Source organism: Prorops nasuta, unplaced genomic scaffold (genome assembly GCF_024137725.1).
Source record: "Prorops nasuta isolate Cenicafe-Biocafe unplaced genomic scaffold, Cenicafe_Pnas_1.2 PNAS00002, whole genome shotgun sequence".
In the NCBI taxonomy this organism is placed as follows: Eukaryota; Metazoa; Arthropoda; class Insecta; order Hymenoptera; family Bethylidae; genus Prorops; species Prorops nasuta.
The window spans coordinates 9,042,092-9,059,598 of NW_027116799.1; the positions used below are offsets into that span (position 1 = coordinate 9,042,092).

The 17,507-nt window shown below is 48.7% G+C and overlaps 1 protein-coding gene across 2 annotated transcripts; it reads right to left on the minus strand.

Moving 5' to 3' along the window:
• Position 1: 1 nt before the first annotated feature.
• On the minus strand, positions 2-15,883 carry lov (jim lovell). 2 transcript variants are annotated; one of them, XM_066736516.1, is made up of 11 exons: positions 13,114-13,707; positions 11,800-12,861; positions 8,048-8,086; positions 3,289-3,315; positions 2,840-2,986; positions 2,193-2,326; positions 1,805-2,111; positions 1,450-1,708; positions 1,133-1,366; positions 664-822; positions 2-579 (listed from the first exon to the last, which is right to left on the minus strand). In XM_066736516.1, the coding sequence occupies exons 1-11, from the start codon at positions 13,302-13,304 to the stop codon at positions 208-210; spliced, it is 2,931 nt and encodes a 976-aa protein (XP_066592613.1). In that variant the 5' UTR covers positions 13,305-13,707; the 3' UTR covers positions 2-207. The 2 variants fall into 2 exon arrangements, with proteins under 2 accessions (XP_066592613.1, XP_066592623.1); XM_066736526.1 differs by lacking the exons at positions 2-579; positions 664-822; positions 1,133-1,366; ... (3 more) ...; positions 2,840-2,986; positions 3,289-3,315 and adding an exon at positions 15,841-15,883 and having other exon boundaries at positions 8,028-12,861; positions 13,114-13,715.
• Positions 15,884-17,507: the final 1,624 nt, after the last annotated feature.

Consider the following 17,507-nt stretch of genomic DNA (forward strand, 5'->3'; position numbering starts at 1 on the left):
CTTCTTGTTTCTCGCAATCTTTATTTCAATTTGCACAACGCAGCGCATTGGTTGAAAATGTTCACAAGATTTGACACAATAAAGATTACATATACATAATGTGTGGAGTATGTAGGGAGTAGATAGATGTGTATGTATGTGTGTGTGTGCGTGTGTGTGCGCGCGCGCGTGTGTGTGCTCTGGACATATGTGTATCCATCACATGCGTCAATTGGGCAAGCAGGAGCGTCGAGTACGTACGCTCAGCAAGGGGTAAGAGAGAGATTGTCCTTTGAGCTGAGCGGTGATCTGAAGGAGGTACGCTCTACCTGGTTGAAGTTTCTTCAGGGTAAATGGCAATGCTTTGTCTCTCGGAGGACTCTGTTTTTCCTCGCAAACCTCCAAAGTGTATTCCGATCTGCGACGTCTCTGCAAGCCGCACTGGTCCGGAATGATCGTCGAGCTGGCCAACGACAATGGACCTCGTAATTCTCTCACCAAAATGCAGTACTTGGCAGCACCGGCTGGTTCCACTCCCACTGTGACCTCGTTGCAGGTCCTCAACGATCTGTACTCCCTAGGACTACTTCTCGTTGGGATCTTGAAAATAGAGCACGCAAAGGGTGGTAATCATGAGCCGAGTATACAAGGTTCTATAGAGCTATAGTATCGTTGCATAATTACTTGTGGATAGATGGTCGATGACGATTCTTGGGTGGCAAGAACCTTGACGCTCGAAACTCGCACCAGCTCTTGCGGAGTGGCAGAGATGTGCAAGGTGTACAGTTTTCCGGCTGGTATTGCAGGCACCCTTAACGATTCGTAGCCTACTACCTCTTTTTCCTGCACGGATATATTTATAGAATCAAAGAATAACATAGAAATTGTAAAATACATTTGGAACAAATATCCTTCGGTTCAAATAAATCCTTGTTGAAACGGTCGCAAAATAAATATTTATTCAGTTCCAAACAAGTGACTGATTCGACTAGGTAAAATTTGTTCGAATGCGATCAGTTTAAATCCATTTAAACAAAATTCACTAATATCAAGTAAATATTTATCCACGACTACGCAAACAAAACAGTTATTTAAATGGAATAATTTCGTTCCAGTGTATCCATACGTAAAATTGTCGAATAAACTTTGATACCCTCAGTATTCCTGGTCCGTTGAGTTTCGCTTTGACGATTCCACCGCCGCAAGGAAGAATATGGAAGATCGTCGACGCGTTGTCCACTGGGCGATATCGGAAGTTTATGAAGCCGTCGTTCCTTCGCAAAGTGGCTGTGGTGTATCTGCCAGTTCGCAGTAGGAATTCAGGTATTTTTCGAAATCTTATCGAGTCTACGGCCACTCGATTGGACACGTTGTTCCTCATATTTACCTGTATACAAATCGTTCTTAGTAGTGTTGATAAACATAACGACAGTGATGATAATAATAATAATGCTTGAATCGTATACCAACCACGTAGAGAGTAAAATTGTAAACAGTGTCGTATTTCATTCTGTGAAGCGTCAATTTGGTCTGACGGACGCAGTGAAGTCCCTCGGGAATACTGCGATGCTGTTGCTGATGTTCCCTGCTGGAGGAGGAGGATCCACCCCTATGTGCACCATGGCTTTCTGATTTTAGGAGATTCCTAGCAGCGCAAAGCGTCGATGGATGGTGCTGCGTTCCGGAAGTCACAGCGAGGCAGTAGTTCGAGAGATGAGGATCCACGTGGCTATAACGTCAAAACACACACACACACACACATAAGTGTGACATAATTTTCCAAAATTCCATTTGAACGAATATTTTTTGCAAACCATAGTCCCACCTCTTGTTCCACGACACCGTGAGTCGTCTTCTGCTCCTACGCTGCTGAAATCTCAAGCTGCGATGTCGATTCTCTTTATTATTGTCGGGTGACCTCTCCAGCGACGGGATGTGCTCGAAAGCACTGGAAGTGGCGTAGAGCAGGACGGTGGAGTCGACGGTTCGCGGTACGGACTCGATCTCGAACCAGTAGAGCCCCGCCCTAGTTTTTGCTATCGTAAAGTTTTGGTCCTCGGCTCCCTCGTAACTGAACAACGGGGAGCCTGCTTTCAAGGTTTTCACGGGCCATCTTGTTTGCTGTTGCGTGGCTGAAATTGATAAAAGAACAAACACCATGCGACTGGTGGAATGTGACGCAGTTTGAGGAATCTCTAGAGATTTTCACCGACATTTGGATCCGTCGGTGTCCTGTCCGGCACTGTCCGGGGGTTCGACGTAACTGACGCTCCAGGAAATGGGGCCGCTGCAGGGGCTGACCAGTAGAGTGAGCGGGGGACCCTCTCGTGGATTTAGGTAATAGAATCTGCAACGGTATTTATGTTTACTATTTTCGTCTTGTTCTCCGAAATAACACTTACTTATACAGAGAGTACAGAGAGTATATGTAGTATTCAGTATTCGCTCGCGTCTGTTTATTTTTCGTTGCGCGGCGCGCACGTGCTCTCCACTGACTGAGACGGCTATTGTAAAATTAGCGTTATGCGCGGCGTGGCGCGGCGTCGCGACGTCTGCAGGGTCGCGCTCTCGACCCCCGTCCCCGTTATCTATATTCGGCAGCCGCAAGCGCGGATTCGGAATCATTCTGTCATTTGACTTTTGGCAGGACTTTATGGTGCGTAGCGTCCCCCAGCCGCCCCCCTTCTCCGCGGAACCATCTTGCGACCATACTTTGTATAATTGGAACAGGAGAGAGACGCGGTGACTCTCTTCGGCATTGCCATTACTATTATCATTATCAAAGCTATACAAAGCAACTTTCTCGCATCGCTAAAACGAAAGAGGGAGGATGCAAAGATGTATAATTTGCGAGACTCACCGTGACACGTTGCCCGATCTGACGGTGGCCGGGATCTGGTACTCGGGGTGGAGGACCCCGGTTCTGTTGAACTCCTGGGCCCTGGTCGGTCTCTCGGTGCCGAAGGGACGCGGGCTCCCGAAGCTTTTGTAGGATTGCTGGGAGAATCTCTGGCAGAAGGCACAAGCCGAGCAGAGCTCGACGATCAAGGCAATCGCGAGGAGCAGAGAGATCGACGAGCGGTGTATCATGTTGCTGTTGTTGTTGGTAGTGGCGATGGTGGGTTCGGCGAAGGTTCTCGCCGGTGCGGGTAGCACTGGCGCCGCAGACGTCGACGACGGCCACGGCATCGGGAGACTGCGAGGCAGCAGCAGCAGCAACGGCGAGCGAGAAAAATGGACGCGCGCGTCCGGCGGCGTGTGCCGAACGGCTTGGACTGCTAGCGGCTTGTTGCGTAGCGTGTGTGTTGCTGCTGGTGCTGCTGCTGGTGGTGCTGGCTGTGCTGGTGCTAGCCGCGGAGCTGTTGGGGCTGGCCGCAAACGTCGCGTCGTCGTCGGCGGCGAAGCAGTAGGAGGAGGGGGGGAGGGGGGACGGGTAACGGCGAGAGACGTTGGCGCGAACGTCAAGTTGTCGCTGCTCCGCGATAGGTGTAGCCACGGGCTCGTTAAAAAGAAGCAAACTTTAACGGTATATTTTTACGTGCACGCGGTTGCCGCGATGCGTCTACAATGAAAGCGACTCTCGCGTGGCTTATTCACCAGTATATTTACGGTCTGCGGTCGAAAATGGGCTTTTTCATATGGTCGATGAGTGACGGCTCGACTCCGAGAAGTTGTGCCGTTTTCGGTCGCTATTTGCGCGCCTGCCTGCCTTTCCGTCTGCCTTCCTGCTCTCGCGCGCGCCGTGCCGTGCCGCATGTACACATACGTACGCTGTGCATAGACGACGCGCGGCGGGGCTATAGACAACGGATTCCCCTCTCGACTCCCCCCTTCATCGCCCATCGTCGGGATTTGGCGACTATCGCGCGTCCTGCGACGACTCCTTCCTTGCAAGTGTCATCTGCCGCCTGCCACTGCTGTACCGCCGCCTCCGTCGCCGCCGCCGCCGCGTGTATTTATAGCTGCGCTTGGAAATAGTCTCGGGGCAGCGAGAGAGCAGCCGTGCGCTAGTGTAGCTACTCAGGATTCGAGGAGAAAAATCACGAAGCTTTGCAAATGTTGCTACTGGTGTGCGACGCGCTGTACACACACACACACACACATATATATATATATAGAAGCAAGAGATAGCGAGTTCCGGGAAATTTATGCTTTTTCTAGAGCGCACATACGGTAATGTCGATAAATATCAGGTTTTTCTCGCGGTATAGACCACGACGAGGAGGAGGAAATACTGGTTAATTGACGATTATAGCGAGACAAGGAGAGAAAAAGCGATGAAAAAGAAAGCAGGGAGAGGCTGTTCGCGGATGGGCGATCTTTCGTTTAACCGACGACGTATTACTTATTTATTAGGACCGTGTGCCCGGGTGGTCCGCGACATGACGGAATCGATTACGCGAATTCGCGGAACTGGCCTTCCGGCGCGCGGCTGCTGGGCTCTCTGTGGGCTCGGGGAGCCGAGCCCTTCCTCCCTCCTTGGGACTCCCCCCCCCCCCCCGCATCCATCTCCCTCTACCTCTCGGCAACGCTTACCCCCTCCCCCCTCCCCCAGTCCTCTCTCCCGGCTTATTATATAATCAGAATAACAATAATTGCTTCGGAACTGCTTCGACTGCTCATCAATCCGTGTGACAGCCGGTAGCTGCGGGCTATGCGTTGCGTCGGGCGGGCGCTGGCCCGGCCGGCTCCTTGGGGCCCGCTGCTCCGGCCGCTGCCAGCCCACGAATTATCTCCGCTTATTCGGCGGACGCGCTCTTTATCGCAGCGGCCGTTTAACGACATCAATAATATATAGGCTGGCCTTGTTTGTAAACGCACACACGTATCTCCATGCAACGTTGCTCCGTATACTCTGCTAAGGGTGGTAAGAAGGCATATCGGGCAAATTAACAACGCTCGCTTTGCAATTGTATGTACAGTTTTTATTAGGGTTAATATAGTAATTCTCATTATCAGGGCGGGTGAATACGATTGGGTCGTGTCTTGTGTAGTACGCGTCTCTTGGTTAGTCCGAAGAGTGAACGTGGCTTCTCTCTCTCTCTCTCTCTCTCTCTCTCTCACTCACTCATTCTCTCTCAAGGTAGCTAGCCTCGTCCTAGCCTCGTGCGCAGTTTACATATTTTCTCTCTCTCTCTCTCTCTCTCTATCACACACACGCATACTCTCTCTCTCTCTCTCTCTCTTATCTACTCCTCTCATTGCACTCATCATTACATAATAATCCGTCAATGAATAAATTCATAATAAATCCATATATAAATGTGAATTGTGTGCGTGAGTGAACTAGTGGCGCCGATCCTGTGGTAGGATCGACTAGGAAGTCTCTGTAGTAACCAGCGGTAAACATATCACAAGTTATGTAGCGTTTGTTATTCATTATCGGATCGAGGGTGCCGGGACGAGCCGGTGCGGGAAATTTGGAAAAATCACTGGCTTCCCAAAGCCCGTCCGTCTGTGTGTGTGCTTCCCGCGTATACGGCTCGTCCATCGACTCTCGGAAATATTGTAATTGTAAGTAGTTCTATAGAATGCGCGCGCAGTGCCACGGCGATAGGTAATTGTTCTTGTATATCAAACTTTATAAACTGTAATACAATGTAAACCTGTAAAAAATATACTGGGTGGCGGTGACTCTGTATAATATAATAAGTAGTAGTATAATCGTTATGGTACAATTGTAATTAGTATAAATATATTGTATATTATATTAGATTCTGCGACGTATATGTTCAAACGTTTCCATCATTCCTCCCGTTTCGCAACAAAGCGTTCTCTGATCTCGCTGATGCACCATTTTTCTCCCCCTCCCCCCTCCTCTCTTTCTTACACGCAAGCATTCACACATGCATTCCATCTCTCTCTCTCTCTCTCTCTCTCTCTGAAAAACTGACCCAAAAAACCTAATATAATCCCACGTTTCCATCGTACGGTAAAAAGGCACTAGGTTTTCCTGTGTATACCATTAAATTACTATCGGGTCGTTCTCCACATACCGAGATATTTGTACTTTATACTTGCGCCGATGCAAATATCGATAAACGTGGATAATTCTATGGAAAAATGAAAGAGTCGTTTGTGAGTGTATGCAGACGAACTTGGCGAGGCATGGAATGACGATAGTTCGCGGTAACAACAGTCGTAATATGGTGAAACAAGAATTATTCCATTGATAAAACTGCGTGTCCTTATTACCGTATGACGTAATAGCGCAGCGCTTTCCATCAGTACTCCTCTCGTAATGCGCTCGATTCGAGGCTAGGGCGACTTAGGAACTACGTGACGACAGCACAACCGATGCGAGAGTAACTCTCTCATTTTTACACGCGAGTAAACACACTCCGCACTCTTCTCTCATCCATCTCGCAACTCGCTCGCACGATTTCCCTGTTGCGTTTTTGCTTCATTATCGTTTAAAGCGCGCGCGCCATCGATAGCGGTGATAACAAACAAGTTTTGGATCCTCGATCGCGATCCATCGATCTATTCCGCGCGGCGAGACAAACTCCGACTTTCCAATCTCTCGGCCGAGTGGCTTTATCACGCGCGCGCGCGTGGAAAGATCGATGAGCGGTAGGTATACAGTGGTGGCGCTTGGTGAAGAAGAGGAAGCAGTTTATCGACTGCCGGTAACTTATCGGATAGAGCACGAGAGAGAGAGAGAGGGGGGGGGGGTGGACAAAGATACAAAGAAAGAGAGAGAGAGAGAATGCATTCGAAAATGCCAACGGTGGATAAAACGAACGAAGAGAGGATAAAAAGACGAGAAAAAAAGAAAAAAAAAAGTTTTGATTGTGACCCGAGCAACATCTCTGTCCCTCATCGGAGAACGAACATGGAAATCGTGCTTTTTCAATCTTTACGGTACACTGTACTATTTTCTCGATATCGATCAAAGGTTGTATCCGAAGATGTAACATCACTCGCGAAGCACAATTATTATTAAATATACATATATATATAGATATAAGTGTATCTTTATATTTATATACATATGTCCGTTTGTACGTGTGTGTGTGTGAGTGTGTGTATCTCTCGTGTGTACAAGTATATATTACGCATAAATAATCCATCGCGCCTTTTCTTCTTCTATTTACAAAGTGTAGATTACGAAATGAAAAATAATCTCTCGGAGATACAACTCTCGATCCTTTTAGCATTCTTACAATTTTTTCCCTCTCCCCACCCCTCTCCCCCCCCTCTCTCTCTCTCTCTCTCTCTCTCTCTCTCTCTCTCTCTCTCTCTCGCGTTCGAACACTCATGCACACACGCGCAAACTCGTTCACTCGTTCGCTTCCATCCGATCGTTTCTCCCTCTCGACAAGCAGGTTAATACTTTTATCGGATAATAATCGGCTCATCTTTCGTACTGTAGGAACTTAAGATGGTGACCTCCCTATGGAGTCCCAGAAAAATAAAAGTCAGTTTTGTTTCATTCGGTGCCTCTTCTTATACTTAATAATCGTGTGTCTATGTACGCGTGTGTGTAACAAGTCGGCTGTAGCACGGAGGCATAACGGATAAACCGGTGATAATAATCAGCGTAATCATAATAATCGTATAGTTTCAATTTGTTTTCATCTCGATCGTCTCAGTCGGTAAGCGATAAAAATACTTGTATAGGGGCGATGACAGTAACAGCAATAATGATAAAATCCTACTTAAAGACTACGCAGAAGACGGTAGTGTTGCGGCAATGATCATTGCGACGACAGAAATCACGGTTAATTACAAAAATTACAAGTAATCTCAATCACGAGGGAAAATAAAGTAACGTTAAGCCGATAGAGCGCTAATGATATGTTGCGATCGTTTCTCTTGCCTATAGGGATCGTAACTTTTTATAATTGTTCTCAAATAATATTAGATAATCATTATAGTATACACATAACGAATTGCTCATTGATAATGATAATAAAGTAATAATTACAATAATAATCATAATCATAATCATAATAATAATAATGATAATAGTTTAAGTAATAGTAACAGCTACAATGAGGAATACGGGCGGCGCACAATTAATAATATTTTATAATATTCGTGGATTTTCTCACAATTCGAATACAACCTCTCTCTCTCTCTCTCTCTCTCTCTCTCTCTCTCTCTCTCTCTATTTGATTTGTGCGCGTGTGCGGATTCAAGTTTTAACAACGAATTATAATATCATCAGCCAACCCCCTTCAGACCGTTCGTATAATCGGCTTTCACGCGACGCGCCGATTCTCTTCTCCCACTTTTTTTTTTATTTCATTTTTCTTTACTTTTAAATTTAACTAACGCTTACTACGGCATGATAATATGTATATCCTCGTAATAATAAAGTAACCAATTATACGCGTTTTCTATCTACACTCTATGTGACAATGATAATGATTTATTTTTCTTAAATGGAGCGTGTTCTTTGAGAAAGTTTTGCGGAAAAACGTGAATGGGTTGGGGAATGTGTGGTAGAGGGGGAGGAGGGAGGGGAGGATGGGGGGGGGGTTGTAGGCATTCGGGGGTCGAGTGTGGAAAGGGGTTCGTGCAGCCCCGTACGAAGCGAAACGTTGGCCGGATTACGCTATCCTTGTCCCGTTGCTCTCTCGTGTAATTTTGTCATTCCCTCTCCCCTCGAACGATTCGTTTCGTCTTAGCAAAGGGCTCTCGAGTGTAATGAAAATGGGCACGTATCTAACTAACGTATTGATTTCTTTTACCCATTAACTGCTGCACAAAATAATACTGAAGTCTGCACATGGTGCCTATCACATATGTCTATAATATATATATTTATATATATATATATATATATATATATATAATATAATATATGTCTCTCTCTCTCTCTCTCTCTCTCTTTTACACGCACAGACACTCACGTACACAGGCACGCAACACACACACACACACACACACAAGCGCGCGCCATAATCATCGGTCGTTCGAACAGTCATTCGCGCATTTCACACACACATTACAACGTAAACTTCTCTTCGCGTCAACAGAGTGAATAAAAAAAATCGTTGGAACCATTTTCGATGTGGCTGTACCTCTTTTGGCAATCTGTCTATATATCGTTACAATATCATGGTGAGACGTTTAATTGGAACAATATCTAATATATAGTTACAAGAGTAAAACTGCGTCGGTGTAGTGGGAGTAACAAAAATAATTATGTAACAAGTCATTAAGAATATAATGGAGTGCGTGTGTGAGCTTGTTCGGAATGTCCAATTGTCATCCAAGCGTTGCTCTGCAACCAACGGCATGGGATTGAACGCGCACGGTACAGTCCATCATCGAATCAGCTATAATAAACTCTTTTGAAACACCCTGTTTAAATATATAATATATACATATAATAATCATCATATCGTCAATAATATCAGTTTGTATGGTACAGGCCATTTGGGCTGTCAGCCTGCGGTCTCTAATATTTTTATACTTAAAACCCTTAGTTTTTCTCTCTCATATACCCATACAATTCTCTCTCTCTCTCTCTCTCTCTCTCTCTCTCTGTTTCTCCGTTATACACTCTACTTATAAGATATATTTAATAATAGATTTCATCTCGCTCGCGTCGCTATTTCAAGCGAGATGTCACGCAACGTCTCTCTTTCCGCAATATTATTCTGCCACACTCCTCAGCACATTTTTTCTTATTAATTTGTTTCTTCTCTTAAGTTCTTTAACGAAATATTATCATCGTATTATAGCTTTATGTATTTACCTTTACCTTTACAGTTTAATATGTAGCTTCTTTTTTTTATCTATCGTAGATTTGTCTGTGGCTATCCCTGATGTGTTAGTTACCCTGCGCTTCCGTCTGCTTGTCGAAATATTCTTGTGAAATTGTGCTCTACCATTAAGCTTATTATTCTTATTCCCGTTCTTCTTGGTTCTTATACAGTCAGGTTCACACAGAGATTTCGGTGCTCGCCAAGATATTCGCACTCTTGTTTCGTGCACCAACGGTGATATTCGCAAATTTATCCTCTCTTCATTTCCATCTTCCCTTCTCTCCGTCGTTCTCCGAGCGTCGCCGCGGCCGTGACAACCGGCAAATAATTCGACGGGCGCGTCCAAACAAGGTCCGAAAGGTCGTCGCGATACACACACACACACATATATATATATATATGTATATGTCAATAATAAATAAAAACGCTGATTTGGAGGAAGGACGCGAGGAACGAAACGTCAACAATTAAAATATCATTATTATTATTTACAAAATTCAACTACCGTATATATCGACACGGGTATTGCACCGATCCCTAAAAATAATACGCGTGTCACGGGAAAGAGGGAAACGAGAGAAAGAAATCGTGTACGCACAAGACTTTTGGCTGCTGGCTAATCATCGTCTTTCCATTGGACAGCGCGCGCGAATCGATCGTGCGTGTTCAGTCTTTGCGTGCGTACGTACGCACGCACACGCAAGCACGCCTCTCCAGAAATTAAGAAGCGAAACGAGTCAAAGTAGACGCGATTGATGATTGTTTCTAGATAAAAATTGCACCGTGCGCGCGAGCTTTGTCCAAGTGATTTATTTGGTATGATCGCTCTCGCGTAGCAGGAACTATTATATCGATCAGCGACGACGCTCTCGTTTGGTCTCTCGCTCGTCCCACGAGAGGCGTCGGTCTGAATCCGCGGTGACGAAGAAAAGGAAAATTGTTGTGGGAGGGGGGGGGGGGTGGGGTGGGGTTGGAGGAAGGGAGCGAACGGACCTCGGATCGACCGGGAAGAACGTGTTTTGCGGGATACATATACTATATGGAGAGAGATATACTATATAACGAGTGCATCAGCGTCGAGTCAGTCTTGTATGCGAAAAAGAGTGAGAGAAAATTTGGCGAAATCGTGCAGATGGTACACTCGATGAGCGAAGAGGACGAGGAGGACTCTTCTTAGTCGGAGCCGTTCTGCTGCAGCAGTGCAGGTGCCGATTGGGGTGGTTGTGGCTGGTGAAGGGGTTCGTGATGATGCCGATGATCCACGGGGGAAGGCGAGCGGCTGCTTCTGGCGGCGTTCATGTCGCCGGCTCCACCGCCGCCAGGATTCGAGCTCGGATCGAAGGCCTTCTGCTCGCTCGGGGGCAGGAGGTGTACCATACTGACCGGAACCGGGAAAGCGGCGGCAGCAAAGTCCGGGAAGAATCCCTGAGGAAGATTGGCAGCGAGCAGCGAGTGATGGGGAAACCCACCGTCGTCGGATGGATGACCGGGCAGACCCGCCAGTGGATGGGAGAGCTGAGTCGGCGGTTGGACGGCCTTCACGTTGTTGTTCAGGGAGTTCATGACGACCTCGCCGGTGGTAGCACCGGTGCAGTCCCTCCTGAGTTGTTCGAGCTTCAGGCTCTTACCGTATTTCCCGCGCACGTACATGAGAAGACTGTTGTACGGGATGCCGAAGATCCTGCTCGCCTGGGAAGTGGTCATCTTCTTGTTCCAGACGTGCTGCAGCGCCTCGGTCAGCTCCGCGTTCGTCCAGGATCTCGGTGGTCCGCCCCTGGGGGCGCTGTGCTGTCCTTTGGGCCTTCCCACCGGAAGTCCCCTCGCCCCGTGGTCGGTCCACCTGCGAGGGGTGTCCCCACCCCCGCCGCCCCCGTCGCCCCTGTGCTTCTTCGGCTTCTTGCTCGAGTGATGGCCACCGAGGCCGGCAGCACCGAACAAACCGTGCAGCGTTTCCGGTTTGAAGCTGTCGTGCAGATCGGCCAGCAGGGAGCCCCTGTCCAGTGCACTGGCGTGGGGAAAGAGACCACCGGCCCCCAGAGACACCCCGTCCAGAGGGAACATGGACGCTACCGAACTCCTGCGCGGCGTCATCGGCGACTCCTGCTGCTGTTGCTGCGTCTGCTGCTGGGATTGTTGTTGCTGCTGTTGCTGCTGCTGCTGCTGATAAGAGTGCGTTCTGCTCGGTGTGTGAGGACTGCCGTCCCTCTGATGGTGTCCTTGGGGCGGAGGTAGCTGGCTCTGCGGATGACTCGGCAGCCACTGAGCCGCCAGTTGACCGAGACTCGTCAGGTACTCGCTGTGATGATGAGGTGGCGTTAGGGATAACGCTGAGATTGCTGGTAGTCCCGTGGCTACCGCCGCTGACGGGATATCCTGGAGGGAACCGTCCGGATGGAGGAGGCTGGTTCCGGTGAGGGGCGAGCCACGCGGACTGCTAGCGGCCTCGCTGCTCTCGGCCTTCGCGTGATGCTGCTGGTCGCTGGAGTTCGGGGAGACGGACCTCCTCTTCATCGACAGATTCTCGGCCATGTCTTCGTGCTGCGACTGTTGCTGCTGAAGCGATTGCTGATGAGGATGCTGCTGCTGGCTCCCGCTGAGGTTGAGACCGCTCGGCGGACTCAAGCTCGGGGGTGGATGGGGTCTGCTGAGATCCTGCGGCACCAGTTCTCCGGATCTTCTTCGTGGTCTGGCCTGTTTGCGACGTGGCAATAAGGGGGAGGCACAATTTTCACGTAGCTCGCGCATACTGAAGTTCAAGTGACTCATGTGGGGCAGCCTGTCGCGGTGGTCCCTCGACGGATGGAACATCGACGGCGTGGGAAGCGCGGAGGATTCCCTATTGGACGCGCCCTCGGAAGCATTGTCGTCCTCCTCCGGTGTGTCCTGGCGCGCTCCTTCGGGCGTCGACGCTTCCGCCAATAGAATCTCCGCCGTCGGTGTATCCGGCGGAGATGCTGGCCTTGGTTCCGAGGAAGCCAGCCCCCGAACTTGCAGACTCTCCGCTGCTCTCATGAGTCCCGGCAAATCTTCCCGTCCGACCCGGACTTCGCCTCGGTACATGAAGTCGATCAAGGCAGCAACCTCGTGGCCGGGAAAGTCCTTCAGCACGATCACCGGATGCTTGCACGGATGCTCCGCGAATATCCTCTCGAAGAACGGACTGCAATCGCATATAAATCCCTCGTTACACCGGTCGAAAATCGACAACGTTAAGTTTGACCTCTGGAGAGATAGGGGGAGACTAACCCCCCTCTAAATACATTGCGTTGGGTTAAAATTTTAATCGCGAACGATTCCCTAAACGTCCTGGGAACATCCCAGGTACATCCACAGGATATCCTTGGAATATTCCGAGGATATACTCGTGCTATCGCAATGGGAATAATGGAATTATCCGTATAGCAATAATTACCTGCAGGCACTGAGCACAACCTTGTGCGCCCTGAGGCTGGTTTCGGCACAGACGAGGGTCACGTCGACGAGGACCTCGGCGTGAAGCAGCGCTTCGAAGGCCTGCAGAATGTGCGTCTGGTGGTTGTTCCATCTAAGCGAGTAGTGCGACTGCAAAGCCATCCCATCGGGACTCTCCGCGGTGCTCGACATTTTTTCTCGGCTCTCGACGTTAGCGGAGCCACCTTGGTGCACTCGGTGGCCCTTCGTTCCTCCCGGTAACGCGTCCCAAGTTTCTCTCTTCCATGCACGCACGCACCACGAAACGCACGCACCAACAATAATAACAACAACAAACCTGCTGCTACTACTGCTACCTCTACCAATGCTACCGCTAATGCTCCTCCTCTTTCCTTGATCCACCACCAAAAACAACACAAGCACCAGCAACAACACCGATACCACTGCCACTCTACCACCACCACCTTCTTCTTCTTAAAATATCTTCTTCTTCCTCTTCCTCCTCCTCCTCTTCCTCGTCTTCTCTTTCTTCTTCTTCTTCTTCTTCTTCTCCTCCTCCTCCCCCGCAACTCCCTCGTCAGTAGCACCTATGACGCCGGTCTCCTGGAAAAATAAAGACGACAAAAGTTACTCCACGAGACCCGATAGAAGAGGATTGTCGAATTCAGACTGCTACTAAATGGTTCATTGGTATTTCCATTTAGGGGAAAAAGTGAGTGTCGCGTTGTTTGCAAAGATCCACGCCAAGTTATACGAGCGACGAGTAGTCGGAAAGTTTTGTATTTTCAAGTCAGCAAAGTTTCAAAGTTTCGAAGCTCTTGCGTGTCCGTAGCAGTATCGCGCAAGGACGTCAAGATGGAATTTTCCGGCTGCTGCTGCGCTTCTCTCTCTCTCTCTCTCTCTCTTCCTCCGCCATCAAAATTAGCAGCTTCTTATTTCGTGCGAGCATAGAGATCGAGTTTTAAACTCTGTTCGGTTTCCAATGTATACATAAATATATATATATATATATATATATATATATATTTATATATATACGAATGAAAGAAAGCGTAAACGTCGAGAGAGGAAAAAAAGCCTTGCCGACATGATCGATTACAACGCTTTCTATCGATACTCGCTTTTCCAGACCATTTACGAGATTCCGAGAAACGAGTTGCAGTTGGCCGCGCTGTAGGTACTCGTAAACAATAACTAAATATAAAGAGAGAACGTATATATATATATATATATATATATACACACTCTATAGATTCCCGCGTATAAAGTTCCTTATAGGCTCGGTACGGGATAGAGTTACTCGCAGGATTCATGCAAAGTCATTCGGCTTGCGAGTGAGGAACATGGCAAGGAAATACAATAGCGAAGGGCGGGTAAGACGAGGCGAGTCTTTGACTTTTCTTTCTTTCTAGCTTTCTCTCTCTCTCCATCACGCTCGCTTCCATCCTCTCGTTTTTCTTTTCGCCGCAGCTCGAAATAAGTCACGAGCGTCCTAATGGCATCCCATACGATCAACGGAAGTAAATCAACGATTTTTCGCCCATCGAAGCATCTCCTATCGGTCGATCGAATATCTGAATATTAGCCGTGCGCGCTTTGAAAGAAGCTATATAGACGACGACTGCCGGTAAGTTTGTTGTCAAACTCGCACACGTGTCTCGAAGAAGTACGAATTTACGGTGCGCTCCGAGCAATCGATGTTTCACTCTGTTTTTCTCTCCCCCTCTCTTTCCCGAACATGTACGCACACACACACACGCGCGAGAGAACAAACACACACTCGTCCCGCAGCCCGTCTACCATACGTCACGTACTGGATTGTTTCGTACGTCAGGCGAATAATAGGACGTGCAGGATTTATCGAAGCTCCAACTATGCATATCAAGCTGAAAACGACTCACTCACTCTCGGACTCTGCGCGCCTTACATGGCAAACGGATCAAAAATCGGAGGCTCGATCACGATTTACGCTCCCTGTGCCCGCTCGCGATCCTCGAAAACCGTCCTTCATATCCGAGATTGTGGAACGACACGCGAGTTTTAGGCGACGCGCACTGTTTTCCTCCTATATATGCTCGGCGATGGAACGCTCGAGGAGAGTATAGACACAACAGAGAGCACTCGTCGACAGTTTTTCTACCAAAACAGAAAACACCAAACTACACTGTGAGAAACTCGAACGACGTATAATCACCTTCTTTCTTTCCCTCGGAAAGTTTACGGTAGGAATTCTTGGTTTTTAGGGTTAGGTCGGTGTTGGTAAGAGGAGGGAGGGGGGAGTGACGTACTAGAGTTTTAGCAATTTGGCGGGAAAATTAAGAATAGACGGTGGCAACCGGCGATCCGGTGCCGCCGCGTGGTTCCTCCAAGGGAGAGAGAGAGAGAGAGAGAGCGTGGCGCCTGAAACGATCAGCTGATCCCGCACACTGTCACCCACCGTTTCCAACATAAACACACGAAATCCGTGTCAGAGACGGATGTGAATCTCTCCGAGAAGAGCAGTATACTATATATATATATATACAACGAACACTCGCCGGATAAACAACACAATTGAACAGCACTGTCTCGAAGTGCACGATTCTCCTAGAGAAATTAGAGGTTGTCGATGCAGTTGCAAAATACACGATGCGTCGGATCGGCGTGATGGTTCGACGCGGTGCAAGGAGGGGGTGGGTGGAAAAATGTGGAGCCAGCAGCACGAGGCTGACAAGCGAGTGAAACTGACCGTATGGTGTGTATTGCGTGTGCGGCACAACGGCGTCGACGACGGCCGGTGAGTGAATGCGCCGTTACGTGACGTTAGGCGCCCCTCCTAAGATCTCCGCCCCTCCAACTCCTTAAACTCCAGCGCTTCCCCGTACTCTCCTACCCTGAACGCCCCCCTACTCACTCTCTCTCTCTCTCTCTCTCATGAACCACTCTGTCGCTCGCACACCAACCAAAGCGTCGCTCCCTCCCTCCAATCGCTCCCCCCCCCCCCCCCTCCCCCCACATCCTCCTATTCCTCCTTCGTCCATCCTATTCCTCCCCACCAGAACCTTCAAAACTTTCTCCCCTCGAGCCCCTCGGACCTTTTACCCACTCCCACACCCACCCCCGACCATCGCTCAAAACCCTATAATACATACACGCCGCCGCGTGTCCTCCTGCCAAGCAACATTCGCGGATCGCCAGCTCTACCCAGCTCCCTTTTCAACTTTTCCCTTTTTTTTCTCCTCTTTCCCTACGCCCGCCAACTACCACCCCCGCAAATCGCACGATATCCCCGATGCTTTGCGTGCACGCATCCACCGTTTCGCTCCGTTCATGCATACACCCTCGCTGCTTATTGCTTTAAATACCAATTGGGCACACGCGTTATGTACGGTGCGATTGACGAGCTACTCTCTGTCTCTCTCTCTCTCTCTCTCTCTCTAAATATATATATATATAAGCTACACAGAGTTGAAAGATTCTGCGTCGGAAATTTAAAAAAATGATGATCCTCGTCGAGAAATAAACCGTTAAATAGGGATTGTACCTGCGATGATGCGCGGTCCTTCCTCGGGCTTTACGTACATGAGAATCTCCACTCGAAACAGTTGGGAATTCATGGATGGATCGTTCACGGCGACGAGTAATCAGCAGCGATATTTAGCGAGATCCTGTTAGCGGGGAACGATGGAAGAATTTTCAATTATGCGCGGAAGAAGCTTCGGGAGTGTGGAGATTGCACGCGAGAAAAAGCACAATCTGGCGGATCGATGATCGATCGATCCGCTGCTTTGGATTGTCTCGAGCCAGCACGGAGACGATAGTACACATGTAGGGGCACACACACACACACACACACAAAACGAAGACACACACGTACACACACAGAGACACAGAGGGATGTATATACGGGTTCACCGTGTTATCGCACTGTTGGATCACGTTGGAGCGCGATTCCGCAGGTGGCAGTCATGATATTGGCGCGAAAAGGCAGTCCGAGTCCTGGTGGACCCCCTGGTTCGTTTGGTGTTTCGACGCGGACGCGCGAGAGTGGCTGTTCGAGAGGAATTTATAATAATGTACTACTGGCAGAGCGTGTAAATATGTATAGAGCGAGGACACGACACGGTTGGCGCTCTCCTCTCGCTCTTGGAGCAGTCGCGTTGTGACTGCCTGGGCTGCCTCTTGGTACTTGCCACTGAAAGTGGAGAACGAGCCTAAGAGTCCCACCTCCTTGGCCACCTCCAATGGAGGGGTACCAGCCCATCGGACCCTCCTCCTCCCCCTTTACTCGCCACGCCGGCTACTATACCTCGACTCTCCACCAGCAGTACCACTGTTCTATACATATATATATATATATATATATATATATATATGCAGCTACTCTTGTCTCTTCTTCCTCCTCTTCTTCTTCTT